General features: G+C 37.0%; 1 protein-coding gene across 2 annotated transcripts; it reads right to left on the bottom strand.

Moving 5' to 3' along the window:
- Positions 1-376: 376 nt before the first annotated feature.
- LOC117906520 (transcription initiation factor TFIID subunit 4b-like) lies at positions 377-13,824 on the bottom strand. 2 transcript variants are annotated; one of them, XM_034819558.1, is made up of 14 exons: positions 13,640-13,824; positions 13,440-13,545; positions 10,359-10,900; positions 10,153-10,251; positions 8,970-10,043; positions 5,448-5,572; positions 5,224-5,311; positions 4,976-5,111; positions 4,784-4,839; positions 4,649-4,705; positions 4,376-4,516; positions 4,064-4,129; positions 3,702-3,966; positions 377-784 (listed from the first exon to the last, which is right to left on the bottom strand). In XM_034819558.1, exons 1-14 carry the CDS (start codon positions 13,676-13,678, stop codon positions 612-614), a joined length of 2,967 nt encoding a protein of 988 aa, XP_034675449.1. In that variant the 5' UTR covers positions 13,679-13,824; the 3' UTR covers positions 377-611. The 2 variants fall into 2 exon arrangements, with proteins under 2 accessions (XP_034675449.1, XP_034675450.1); XM_034819559.1 differs by lacking the exon at positions 4,376-4,516.
- Positions 13,825-14,788: the final 964 nt, after the last annotated feature.

The raw sequence follows: 14,788 nt of genomic DNA, 5'->3' as shown, positions 1-14,788 counted from the left end.
AATCTTGAGCATTCATATTCATCAACAATCTTACACTAATTGGCTGGCAGGAACCAACCGTGATGATTCTAACACCAACCGGCAGGAAAACACCTCAAAAGGACATTCTGTGATGAATGGTAATTCACAAGGTACATATGCTATGTTTTCCCTGCCTTCAAACATCCTGAAACAAACGAGGGATTTGTGCGTGTTAGGTTAAACGTCACTTAAACCTGTGGCTTATTGACTCAGCCAATATTCTGATCTAACATCTGGGAGCTTAAACCATTACAACACCTGCTTAGTTTAGCATCATCACATACAGATGGGAATGGGGCCATGTCATTCACATTGCAGAATGCAATCATTCGGTTACATACTGAAATCATGTTAATTTTCCCCGCAAAGTTCGACCATCCAAAATAAATTATAGCAAGTATCCATGTTCTCATTCCCCTGAAACTTCTCTCACTGAAAATAAATTAGAGCAAGTATTTATGTTAGCCTTCCATTGCAAAGTTCTCCCATTGAAGATAAATTATAGCATGTATTCAGTGCTGCAAGATCAGCATGGGTCAAATGTAAGCCCGGTGGTGCATTTACAACTAGGAACTCAGACACCAAATAGATTATTCAGTTGCGGCACCAGTGCGCATTTTTTCGTACAAGCGATATATCAGAGTAGATTTCAACATTTGTGGTTCCCTTTCCAATACTGAAATGACATCCTTAACAGTGATATTACGAGCTACCCTAGTTTGGGGCACCATGGCATTGTTCCTTCCAAATTTTCTAACACCACCTGTCCAAAAAAGAGTTAAGTAAGAAAACAGGGACAATGCAAAGAACCACACAATGCTGAGAAGAAGTTGAATTGAGAAGTTTTCTGCAGGAAAGGCCCCATTTCTTTAGCAGGAAAAAGAAAAACAGTTAGTGCATCAAAGGCACTGGAGGAAGTAAATTAAAGGTGTTGTCATACAGTATAGCCTTCGAAGTATGTGCATATCTCTAACAAATGGGCCATATTCGATATCAGACTAAGTCCAAGAAAACAACATCTACCTGCATTCTACAGAGCTACAGAATTTGTTATCAGTCAAATATCAATCCTCCAATACTGGAAGGATTGCTTTGTCTCTAACATCTGAGCTTGGCTAAATGAATTCTCTTCTTTTGGCTTACAAAATCTACAAGGACACATCTTTTGCCAAATCACATGTTCTCACAATTTTTCTTCCAACATTGCCAGTTGGATGATGTAACATGAAGTTAATTTTTCTCCACAATATACACATGGTTAAGAAGATCAATGACTCATGGATTTGGTTACAGAAATAAAAAAATTCATGTCGTTTCTTTTTAATTTTTTAGCATAAAGAATGCAGAACAGTGTTTTTACCGCATTTTTTAACCCAAACAGGACTGGTGGTTGAACCACCAAGATTATAATTTTATGGGTCACAGGACACACCAACAGTAGTTTAGAGTTCTGCAAAATGCTGATTGTTTATTCAGATTATTCAACCTACCTGCCTTCAATTGTCGAACAGTGTAAGATTGAAAATGAGGCTAGTGACTTCAAAATCAAAAGCCCAAGAGAAGAGTTGGCCCGCAAATTGGATAAAGAGAAAGCTTATGATCATGTGAACTAAAGCTTCCCTTTTGGGTGATGAACAGTATGCGTTTCGGGGGAAAAAATGCAATGATTGGATTAAATTATGTATGTATACAGTTCATTTTTCAATGTTAATGGATAGGATTCCAATTGGTATCTTCCAGAGTTCAAGAGGACCCAGGCAAGGAGATCACCTCTCTCCCTACTTATTTATTTTGGTACTAGGAGTCTTGTTTCGCAACATGGACCAGGTAGTTGACACAGGTTTCATTAATAACTTCAAGCTAAAAGGAAGGGAATAGGGTGGTCTTTTGATCTTCCATATTCTCTTCACAGATCAGGCTGTCTTTCGGTTTTTTTTTTTTTTTTTATGCTACCAGCAAGCAATTATTATACTCGAGATAGGTGTTGATGTGTTTTGAAGTTGTTTCAAGCTTAAAAATAAATATGGAAAAGAGTGAGCACATTCCAATAGAGTTAGTAGAGACGGTTGAGAAACTAGCCTTAAGTTTTGGGTGTAGACTGGGTTAGTTTCCCACGATATATCTGGGTTTGCATTTGGGAGCCTCTTCAAAATTTGTTGTTGTTTGGGATTTAGTAGAGATGAGATCTAAAAAAGATTGGCCTCTTGGAAGAAGTTTTATCTCAAATAGTGGCAAGCTTTTTTTTTTTAAAAGAAAAAATTGCCCTTACTAGCCTTTCCATTATGTCTTCCTGAGTGATCCCAAAGAAAGTGCAACCCAGATTGGAGAAAATTTAGATAGAGTTTCTATAAGAGAGTCAACCTTCCAATGGAAAGATCCTTGTAGCCAGTGGGGCAAGGTGTTCTCCAAGAGGAGCAAAGGAAGCATAGAGGTAAGAAGGCTCTTACTGTTGAATAAGGTGTTACTTGAAAAATGGTTATAGAGATTTTCTTGTGATCGTGATTGCTTTTAGAGGAGAGACATCAGGAGGAAGTATGGTGATATGGCAGGCGGGGTCAGTGCTCCAGGATCTGTAGGGAGGTTTTTAATTGCAGCCTCTAGAAAGCAATATGTAGGTTAGGAAGATTTTCGAGTGAGAACCAGCATCTCCATTCGTAAGGGTGAAACAAAAAATTTCGGATAGCTCAGTGGTGTGAGGAAATGAAGTTAAAAGTATCCTTTTTCAGCTCTTTTCACTCTAGCAGTTCATAGAGATGGTTGAGTGGTGGATTATTTAGAGACAAGGGCAGGGATGACTGCTTGTTCAAATCCAAGATCTAGGATCTTTAATTGGGATTAGGAGATGGTGGCAGAGTTTTTACACCCTCTGAATTTGGTGTACTTTCAGATCAAGTTTGTTAATAAGTTAGAGTGAAATGCATCCAGAAAAGGCATATTCTCAGTTAAGTCATACTCAAGTCTCTGTGTTCCAAAGTTACGTTGTCCTTCTCTAGCACCATAACTCGTGTGAAAGTACTAGATGAAACATGAGTCAGCCATTCATGATTTGAGGTTTCCACCTCTTTCCTCTCACTAATGATGAATGATGGTGTCAAAGTACTAGATGAAGCTCTCTCTCTCTCTCTCTCTCTCTCTCTCTCTCTCTCTGTGACACTAATGCTCTTGTGAAAGTACTAGATGAAGCATGAGTTGGCCATTTATGATTTAAGGTGAATTAGCCATTTATCATTTTAAGTATCAATGTTAGATTTAGAGCACACATGGATGACATTTGATATTGAATATGCATAAACTTTTGTAATAAGCAGGACAAGCCACCTCTCCCTTGAACAGATGAACCATGCTGATGCATGAGTCAGCAATTTATGATTTGAGGAAGGTCAATCATTTATCATTTGAGGTAAATAAATTACCTTTAGACTGTATATGGGTGTTATTCGATATCAAATGTGCATAAACTTTTTTTTTTAAGAAGGACAAGCCACCATACCAGCACATTTTACACCCAGACACATGAAATTTTAAACCAGGGTTACTAAGCATAAGACCACAAAGCTTATAATTGCAGTTTATTTGGGGGTTCAGTCTCAGTGTATCAGCAATGACATCTAAAGTTGAGCAGCAAATTATCACGTATAAATCTCTAAAATTAAGTGTTAACCAAGGAGATTCAGCCTTACCAGATGAAGAAACAACAGTTGAGTAGCCCCTTTTTTCTGCTTCTTGATTTTCCCTTACATTTCTTCCAGAGGTTGAAGACGGCTTGCGGCTTGGATCTTTACCAGGTTGAGAACCAGAGGCTGCATCAATTCCTCCTTCACGTTTCTGGCGAGCTTGCTCAGCCATAAGTTGCCATTTGGACAACATGTCATCTCCTCCAACAGCAGCTCGAGCAGCAACATTTGCAGCTGTTGTCCTCATTTTGTCGTCCTCCTCTTTGTTTGCCTGCACATGATGTAGAAAATTTAAAATGATAAATAAAGGTTTTTCTTTTGTAAAGTGGTACAAATATAATATTTGGAAGATCAATCATCCTTAATACCTTGAGTAATTTTACACGACCTTCATCCTTGTCCTTGTCACCATCAACCCCAGTACTACCCTCAGGCTACATTAACACACATTAAATAAAAATAAATAGTGGATTAAAAGAATACTAAAATAGAATATAAAGCAAATGCCATCTCTCTCTCTCATCTCCACCCTGAATTTTTGACACTTGATCCAGATCTATAGTTCCACTTTAGAGGATTCCCCATCTCCACCCCAAACCTCCTTGGATACTTAACCCATATATATAGTTTAACTGAGTGGATAATAACCCTCACAAGATGCAAAAAAAGACTACACTCACCTCATTGAGTTTACGAAGCTTTTCTGCTTCAGCCTGCTTTTTCTCCCATTCCTCCCTGGCCTTATGGTTCATTATCAAGATTTGTTGTCGAATATCTGAGGTAATAATACTCCGATGTCTTGGTTTCTCAACATCAGCTCGCTACCGAAATTCTTTAAAAATCAGTCGAAGAGAGAGAGAGAGAGAGAGGAGAGAAAAGGAGGGGGGGTGTGGTGTTGTGTTGTGGTGAGACCAGAAGATTCAGATTACCAGGAAGAAGAAATAAGAGCTTACCTGTTTTGACAGTCTGATTAAATTACTTATAAATCCACGCAATCTTTCTTCAACACACTAAAGATTGAGATGCATAAGAAAACAAGTGAACATACTACCCAAAAAAAAAAAAGAACCAAGAATATAGTGTCTCACCAATGATAAGCATCGCTCCACGTCATTGCTTATATTCTTTAAACTGCATCTAGCCACTGCCACACACACACACATATCATACTCAATCTATGTACAGCTCATAAAGCCTTTTTCAACTACAAAATGCATGAATACACAACTACGGAACTTCATTAAAAAGAAAAAAAAAAAAAGAGGATAAAACAAGTTAACTGATTTCTGCTAATTTTTTTTGAAGAGGAGCTTTCTGCAAAATTAGCCTTTCTTCTTCTTCTTGCACAACCCTTCGAGATGCTTCTGAGACTCGACTGTCCTCCTTGGGCCCGGAAAATAACTGCTCTTCTTCTTCCTATTAAGAACAGACATCAAAAGGATTTTAAGCTTCTTAAGTGGAAGACCCTGCAATATCTACTTAACAATACTTTAAACTAGGCAGAACCAGTGATGGAATAATGCCATACCCTCAGGTTAACTCCACTGACAGCAGTAACATCATTCAGTTGTTCAATGCTTTGATCCAGAAAGGCTCCAGATACCTTTTGCTTTTTACTGAACATTCACAATGAAATAAGCATGCAAAATGTTAAAAATTAAAAAACAAGGCAAAGATTGAGTGAAAAACATAAAACTGCTTCAAACATTTAAAATATTCTCAAGCCATGGTCTAACAAGAAAGTTACTTCACCTTGGCAGAGGCGGTGAAGAACCAAGTGCTTCAAGTGGTTTCTTCTGGCCAATAGAAGGTTTTTTTGGGGGTGTCCTTGTATTAATTCCAACAGGAGAAGTAACAGATGGGATTCGGGAGCCTAGCTGGAAAAACAAAAGAAAGTTCGCCAATGATAAAAATGATAACAAATGGTGTGCATATAGATTTCAAAGCATGAACATAACAGGTACAGAAATAAAGTAAATCTAATATTCAAACAAATAATCCACCTATACCAGGGTTTTTTTTAGAAAAAAAAAAAATTCTACAACAGAAGGCAGAGAAGCTAAAAAGCAATGATGGAGAAAAAGGCAAATTGTCTGGTGCCTCTGTTACTTAAATTTTTCCTTTATAAAGTATTAGTAGAGTATTTCATGAAGGCTAGTCCAACTTTCACAGCAAAATCCCCTATACATTTAAGGGGGAAAAAAGGGAAAGAAAAACCTAATACTAACATAGGCTATTGCAGCTCCTCTTTGCATGCGGTAGCTTCATTTAAGTGGAAAAAAGATTCAAGTATTTCACAATAATAGCACCACTATCTACATAGCTATGGATAATTCCCAATTAAATGAATGACTTTTTTCTTTAATAGGCAAATAATTGTATATTAGGAATAGCACTAACAAAAGAGAGACAGAACCAAAGCATACAGGAAGAAAAAGAAAGAACAAAAGGCTAATCAACAACCTAAGCCATCCACATACTACCAATGACGTCTAAAAAGGAAACTCGGTTTTCAACCTAAGAAGACTTTGGCCATTCAAACAATGATTTGAAACAAATCTTTTATTCTAAAATATGAAAAGTCAAAGGCATAATCCTCTTATCATGTTCTTTACTAAACAAACAAAGATGGAGCAACCATCACACACTCATTCAAACCTTCCCTACAAAGCTTCATACTATCCAAGCAAAGGGTCCTCCACTAATCACTTAAGAACCCAAAATACCCCCAACAAAGAGAACACAAAAGTTAGAAACGATTAAAACATCAACAATGTAAAAGTGTGTGGTTACCTGAATCCTCACCATTTTACCAAAGCCCTCCCGTCATAAGCTGGTTGATTGTGAGTATTTTTCCCCAAAACCAACTCCCAAAGAAAGAAAGAAGCTAACTTTGAAGGAAGCCTAGGATTACTATACTTCCTTTCTGGATGCTGAAAGAAAGCTCTTCATTAAGCTACCAACTTGACCCAAAGACTTAACTGTTAATTCATGGTGAACAAACAAAATCGAGTTGATCTAGGCTAAAGTCGTAACACCTAGCTTCACAAGCAACATTCTTTTAGACTTGCACATGAGCTCAATAAATTGGGGGCAAACATGCATTGAGATTCGAACTCATGACATCCTAAGAGTCAAGGCTCCAATTTACCCCAATTTATTGAATCCAGGTGCAAGCCTAAAATGAGACTGCCCATGAGGTAGGATAAGGTTCAAATTAGCTCAACATACAAGTCCACTGTTACCTAACAGCTTAAACTTTTAGGTCAAATTGGTAGTTTCGCACTCTTCAACTTAGAGCTCCATTCTCAAACTTCATATATAAGAAACCAACCTTGGAAAGTGACCACAGTTGCAATCACAGCCAACCCAAGAAAAAAGACTCCATGTCACCCGCATAATGTTCCCAACATTGCCACTACCAATCTTGCAAACTCCTTTAAAATCTTGGATTCTACTGATCCTCGCCCTCCACCTTTTTCTAAAGGTCAGGCAGTCCAACATTCTTTTGAGAAGCTAGGATACAAAATTTTAGGAATTAATCTTTTAGGGGAACTTCTTCACACCACACATCCTACCGAAACTTGGTCTAGCAACCATCATCCATCAAGATGCCCATTCTCAAATGGAAAGAATGCTACCTTTTATCAGCAAAGTATGGTAGGAATCAAGACAAATTTTGCTTTTTTACTAGGATCTAACTGCACACAAAGCAATAAGGTTGATATAGACAATGCCCACAAGGCCGATCAAAGAGAACCCATAACCTAGTTTTAGGGGGAAGCCCATAACCCTATATACCCATTCATGCCCATTGAATGCCAAAGTTCCAATCATGAAAACTGAAGTAAGAGCTTTGGTCATAGCTCCAAGGCCACAACTTCAGGTCATAGCTTCAAGGTCTCTCAATCTAAGCCTGTTGAAATGAACAACTAGAAGCAAGCGTATGCACCGTGCAAAAACTTGAGGGAGAATTAACTCATAATTCACCTGCTATTTCAGCATCCATATCACCAGATGCAAGTTATTAATGGAGCTCGCTTATTAAGGCATTGGCTTTAAAAACCCATTTCCTGAACCAATAAAGGAATGCAATGTCTCTCTTGCTGAAAGTTTATCAAAGTTCTGTCTAACCTCAACATCAAAGTTCCTTAAGTTGGTATCATATTGACAACATTTTCAAGCAAAAGTGAAGTTGGAAAGGCCCAAGCTCTCTAATAAAGTCGAGCTTCATATTGAGGCTCCAACTATGTACTAGACTTGAATTCTAGCTAATTAAGCACTGTTTTTGGCATCAACATTGATGAATGATTTAGATTGTCCATTATAATCCATGTGGTGGGCTATCAGTAATGGACCCAAAAAAATTCCAGTTAAGGAGTGTGGGTTTGGTGGAGTCTTGTAAGGATTTTGTAAAATATACAAAACAAATTACAAGATAAAGGTGAATAATGGGCCTTCCTATAGTATATAAAATATTCATTGGTGTTGGGGGGTAGAAGGCCCACCCCTAGTCCTCTATTGCAGACAACCACTACAAGTATTGGGACTAAGGTAATTGTCTAAGAGCCAAATGCTTATACTTTCTTTACTTTCTTTTACCTTTCAAAAGGTTTCACTACATCAATTCACATTCTTTGTTGTTAGCTCAATGATCCAAGACATGGTAAATTGAAGAAACAAGAAGTTTGATCTAGTGGCATTAACCTTCACTTAATATAGTGATATAAACAAATTTGCTACCTTTAATTTTTCATGGATTAATTTTTCCCCATTTCGAGTTATGGAGATTTGGAAAGGCTTGTTAGGACAGTTTTTTTTTTTGTTTTTTTATTTTTTTTATAAGTGGAAGGGCTTGTTAGGATAGTTAAAAGATTTTCTCCATTTTACAAGACAATCCTCACCAAGATTAGTGAAGACATGTTTCATTCTCCCAAACAAGCAAGGTTTTTGACAGATTCTCAAAGATAGGGGACTTATTTTCTCTTTTTAGTTAAATTTACAGAGATTAAAAGGGAGGATTGAGAGAAAAAAACATATTTAAGCTGGTGTTTTTTTGTCTTTTTTTTTTCCTTGGGAAAGTAATACAATACAACTCATCTTAATTTTTCAAGCATATCAAATCCCATGTCATCAAACCCATCACCAACAACTAGTTAAGAAGATAGACAAACAACATACTAAGACTTCACAAATTTAATGGATCAGAGAAGCACCAATGATCAAAATAATATAATAGGTTATTCTCAAATAAATAAATAAATAAAATATTACCGGGACATTTGGGTCCAGATGTGTCCCCATGGAAGATGAAACTGAATTTGGAGGCAACATACTCATAGATGATGAGAAACCAATTCTAGAAGCCTGCTTCTCCAAAGATTCATCTTTTAAAATTCCTGGAATGGCATTTCCCTTTTCAACCTGTACAGCAGGGAAAGAAGACAAACTCTGTGGGGTAGACAGCTGGGATTTTTGCTGCTGCTCATTAGTTTGATCAGCTGGTTCCTGCTTTACATAAGCCATTGATGAGATCTGCTCTTTATTTGTTGATGATTGCCAAGGGACAGAACTCTGTTGCAATGTCGAACTGTTTGATGGATGAGGAAGAGATCCACCCTGCACTCTCTTGGGATCATTAACAGAACTCTGCCTCTCAAATTTGGGCACACTCATCGGATTCATGGCTTGACTTGTCCCTCCCATCTGAGTTGAACCAATGTTTTGGTGAAGAGACACTTGCCTCATTTGGGAATCATGAGGTTGCTGTTTTGTAGATGTTGCTGAAGTATTAACATTAGTGCCTGTATATGAGTGATAATTACCACCAGCACTCCCATACATAGTAAAAGGTGTCTGTGAAAAGTGCAGATGCTGCTTCTGTTGCTGAGGCTGCTGCTGCTGTTGTTGTTGTTGCTGCTGCTGTTGCTGTTGCTGTTGGTGCTGCTGTTGCTGTTGCTGTTGGTGCTGCTGTTGCTGTTGCTGTTTCTGTAGCTGCTGCTTGTTAGGACCTTGCATTGGCATCACAGAGTGCTCCCTTTCTTGTTTGGCAGAACTCAAGCTGGAAGAAGACATTTGGCTCCCTTGCATTCCATGTGAATCTGACTGACGTTCCATCTCCCGGGGTTTTTGAGAATTGGTTTCATTGGTTGGATAGCTTGAATCAGTCTGCACTTTCATGGCTGAAGAGGGCATATGAGATGAGTCTGCAGGAGTGCTCTGGCTCTTCTGATGAAGTTGTGAAAATGAATGAGGATCAGAGAACTGTGAGCCAATACTGGATGGTGTTTTCAAATGTTGTTGCAGCGCTGAAGCTTGAGACTGTGATTGGAATTGGCTGGGTCCGGTCTGATAATTCCAGGCATCCATTATTTTAGATTGATCCCAATACTAACATGCGACTTATTTAGAGACTACTAAGCTCATCATAATTACATCACACCAATTTTTGGCTCACCGGTGATTGTTGCAGTTTCATTACTGCCAACTTGAGCATCTGGTCTCCTACGATACCTCTCATAAGCCTGACGAATGCTAGTTTGGGGATTTCATTTTTCTAAAAACAACAACAGAAAATGACTCACCATGATTTTTGCACGAAAAGAATCCAGTTAATCGCATAAAACAGAATAGTTCATAAATAGATGCTTGTCAGAGACCTACCTTCAGTTTAGCATAAAGAGTTCGAAGTTGCAAGGCTCTGTCTTTATCCAGATGAGGTATTATAGATGGAAGCAACATTCCAAATGGTATATGTTTATTTTGATTCCCCGAGTTACTTGCCTGCTCAGTGGCTATTCCCTGTTGATTATTTATCTTCTGTAATTCTGGGAATTGATGCTGTTTATCTGGATTATGAATTCTGTCTGGCTCTGGAATCTGGACAGAATTCTTTTCTGAAATCTGTATCCCAGGTGCTTGAGAAAACTGTATGGGATTTGGTTCTGCCTGCAGCTGTTGAGGATCATCTTGGGATTGTTTCTGTTGCAAAGGGAGGCGATTTATGTCATGTGAGGCATCAACTTGTTGCTGATTCTCAACACCAGATCCATGCTGCTTTTGCTCCAAGTCAGATGAGTTTAGCTCTTGCTGCTGCAAACTCTTTAGCTCTTGTTGACTTTGAGAGTCCGTGTTTTCATCTTGGCTGGATGTTTGCCACTGTGAAAACAACTGACTGGAAGTGTGATTGCTTCCTTGAGACAAAACTGCATCATTTTTAAATTGCATAAGGCACAAAAAACTAAGTAATCCCTAACCATATGTAAAAAAATAAAAAAAATAAAAGAAGGCCAAAGATTTCAAGTTACAAATGCTTGATCACATGCATGAGATTGCACACTTTTATGTCTAATGTATGAGTTTTTAAACCAAAGGCGTAATGAAAATTAAAATGGGCTAGTTAATCAAGGTTTTAAGAAAAATTGAGAGTGATACATGTTTTCCAATACTTTTTTTTTTTTGTTAGGAAAATATAAGTATTTACAAATTTTAAAAAAAAAAATTAGAGGTAACAATTATTTTTTAAAAATTTTTGATAGGTAAATTCTTTTTGTCCCAATTAGGACTTGAACCTGGAACCTCCCACAAACCCTTCCCAACCCTTTACCACTAGAGTCAGGCCTCAAGTGCAAAATTAGAGGTAACAATAATAGAAGAATGAAGATAAATACTGATCATATTGCAACAATCCCTCAATATTATCCATATTTCACAAATAAAACCAGCAAGGGTAAATAATAATAATAATAATAATAATAATAATAATAATAATTCTGATAAAAAATAATAATAGCAATGATAATAATAATCCCATCAATATATATTTTGTAATAATAATAATAATAATAATAATAATAATAATAATAAGCCCCTATTCATTAGAAGAAATTTCAAAATTATATTTGTCAGGCAGTCCCTAGTCTCTACAATAACCTTTAGAACTTCTATAAGTTCCTAGTCCAATAATCGGAATCAAAGAAAGTGTGCTCAATCCTCTAGCCAAAAAATAGGATTATAAATTATTTGCAACAGTGGCAGTATAATTTGATTGATAGCCTGGTGTTAACCCACCGTAATCCAGTAACATCCAAACAGTATCCAACTCACTGCAAACTTCACAAGAAGCTGGCATCTAACTTCTGCTCTTGGCTTATCAAAAACCAATTACATTCCCTGTTTTCTATAAAGCTGAATTTCAACAAAATGAGGGTTTTACAACTTCCAACAGACCATTTATCAGCACTTTTTTTTATTATTCATAGGCAATGATGAAATATATCAAACAAGTACAATAGCACAATAAAGTACATAGGAGTATGCAAAAGGTGCCAAAGAAAACAACAAAAAAGAGCCAAGGAGCAACCAAGGTGAAATTACAAAAGATACCTCCCACCCAACAAGATCCCAACCAATTAACAAATTTAATGAGAGACATTGAGCCAACACCTAATGTACAACTTTACCCGCAAAAGAAGGTTACTAAGGAAAAAGCTCTTCATACTTTGGCTGGACAACTCGTCATTCTCAAATGACCTTGATTTCTCTCTTTCCAAATAGTCCAGAATATGTACAAATGAGCAACTCTCTAGACCTTCTACTTTTATTCAACAAAAGATCCATACCAACCTAGTAGAGTCTTACTATGGCATACAAAACTGAAGAAACCCAAGTAGAGAAAATTGCAACCGTCAAAGAACCTTTGACTAGGGACACTGATGAAGAGTGTGATCAATCAACTCTTTTTCCACTTTACATGGTAAGCATATGTTAATCACTGTCCACCCTCTTTTCTGAAGTTGGTCAAGGGTCAAAACCTTTTGCCAACAAGCTTCCTGTGCAGAGAAACTTGCCTTAGATGGAGCCCATTGAATCTAAATGATCCCTAGAAGGGAACTTGAGTTTGTCAACTCTAAAAGAGCATAAAAAAACTTCACTAAGAAGGTTTCATTCTTCAAATCCATCCAAACTGCCCTATCCTCCTCCTCTCCATTCACTAACTTGCCTTGCAATCCAACAAAAAAATGTTCTGCATTATGAAGCTCCAAATCACTAAGATTTCTAGAAAAGTAGATGTTCCAATAACCCCTTTGCCCTGTCAGATCCCACAAATCCACCACCGAAGCCTCCTTTGATGAGGCTAAAGCAAATAGAGATGTAAAAGAAACACACAAAGGCTTCTCCTCACACCATCCATCTTCCAAAACTCAACTCTTCCCATTTCCCACAAAAAAAGAAGTTCTGCTGTTAAATGCATCCCAATCCTTCAGATAAAAAAAAAAATGCATCCCAACCCCATCAGCTATTATGCACGCACACTCAGCCTCTAAAAAAATATCCTTTGGTTTTCAGACAAATCTTTTTCCCATCTAGAATCCCCAAGATGTTACTCAGCCCACTGCAGTAGCATACACTAAATTCAAATTCTCAATAGTTCTAAAATCAGTTTCTGAGCTAAACAACGATCACCTTTTACATACTAAACATAAATATGCTTTACATGAGATTTCCTCGAAACATGTAGCTGCTCAAAATTCTATGGTGACTATGCCAAATAGAATTCTGTTAGAATCCCCACTGAATTTAGCATCTAAATTGCTTGAACTGAACAGATTCTTCAATGCTAACAATTACCTAACTCTAATTTCTTTTTACCAATTTGTTATCCTGGTAAAGGGACTTACAAACCAATAAATCACAAATCAGGGATAGAAATAAGGATGAGGTCTGTCCCTGTGAGATACACACCATTTTCAGAATCTGAAGGCTGAGAAGTTGAGGTATCTCCTTCTATGTCTCTGTTTAAGGCAGCAGTGAGTGCCTCCACATCAGCACCAGAATGCATTGTTTCATCCTATACCCATAACCAAAGAATAATAATAATAAATGTACAAATTCAGAATAATATACAAAGGCTAGGAAATTTGAGGAAGAGATATGGAGGGTACCTCGTCTTCTTCGAGGAGCTTCATGATGGATGGATCCATCAGAATCCTTCTCAAGCTGAATAAGGGGTCGGTTTGAGACTGATGTGGTTTCAGCTGGTACACAGTAGAAGCAGAGAAGCAAAAGCTAATCTACAATGCAACTAAGTCTGCACTTGAAAAACAATGCTTTTGCCTACCAGTAGAATCCTGAAATGACATTACCACCTTCAAAGAAAATTCCCCCCCTCTTTTGGAAAGAATAAAATCCTTAACACTAACTCAAACGCAAATTTGAGAAAACAAATATAATATACGATCTAAAAAAATACCACAATTACGGTATCGGTTATCATAATTTTACAGACCCTAACAAATCCAGGAGCAGACAAAGTTGAGCAGATAACATAAACAGAAGATTAAAATAAAACAAATTAAAAAGAAAAAGAAAAAGACAGAATACATTTTACGATGAAACAGAAACTTTCAAATTTTGAGTCTTCCAGTTTTATATTTTTGGTTTTTTCAACTCAATTCAATAATAAGCCACAACATTCTAATCAGGAAGAAAGAAAATAAAGAATACGGTTTAAAATTAAATGAAACAGATAACACTAACTCAAACGCAAATTTGAGAAAACAAATATAATATACGATCTAAAAAAATACCACAATTACGATATCGGTTATCATAATTTTACAGACCCTAACAAATCCAGGAGCAGACAAGTTGAGCAGATAACATAAACAGAAGATTAAAATAAAACAAATTAAAAAGAAAAAGAAAAAGACAGAATACATTTTACGATGAAACAGAAACTTTCAAATTTTGAATCTTCCAGTTTTATATTTTTGGTTGTTTCAACTCAATTCAATAACAAGCCACAACATTCTAATCAGGAAGAAAGAAAATAAAGATTACGGTCTAAAATTAAATGAAACAGAAACAAAATTAGGGTTTAAGCCTGAATTGAAAGAAGAGCTTGCCTGAGCCTAGATCCAACGGAACTCGTCGAACACAGAATCATACAGGTAGAAGGAGAACCCCTTTGGCTTTGCGATAAACTTTTGTGTTTAGGAAGCCCTCTAGATCAATTTAGGCCGTTTGATTTGAATAAATATACAGATAATTTAACGTCGAAATCTAACAATTATTCGCCCACTAGTCATCAC

The sequence above is a fragment of the Vitis riparia genome, chromosome 18 (genome assembly GCF_004353265.1).
Source record: "Vitis riparia cultivar Riparia Gloire de Montpellier isolate 1030 chromosome 18, EGFV_Vit.rip_1.0, whole genome shotgun sequence".
Classification (NCBI taxonomy): Eukaryota; Viridiplantae; Streptophyta; class Magnoliopsida; order Vitales; family Vitaceae; genus Vitis; species Vitis riparia.
This window is presented reverse-complemented; position numbering and strand designations above follow the sequence as displayed.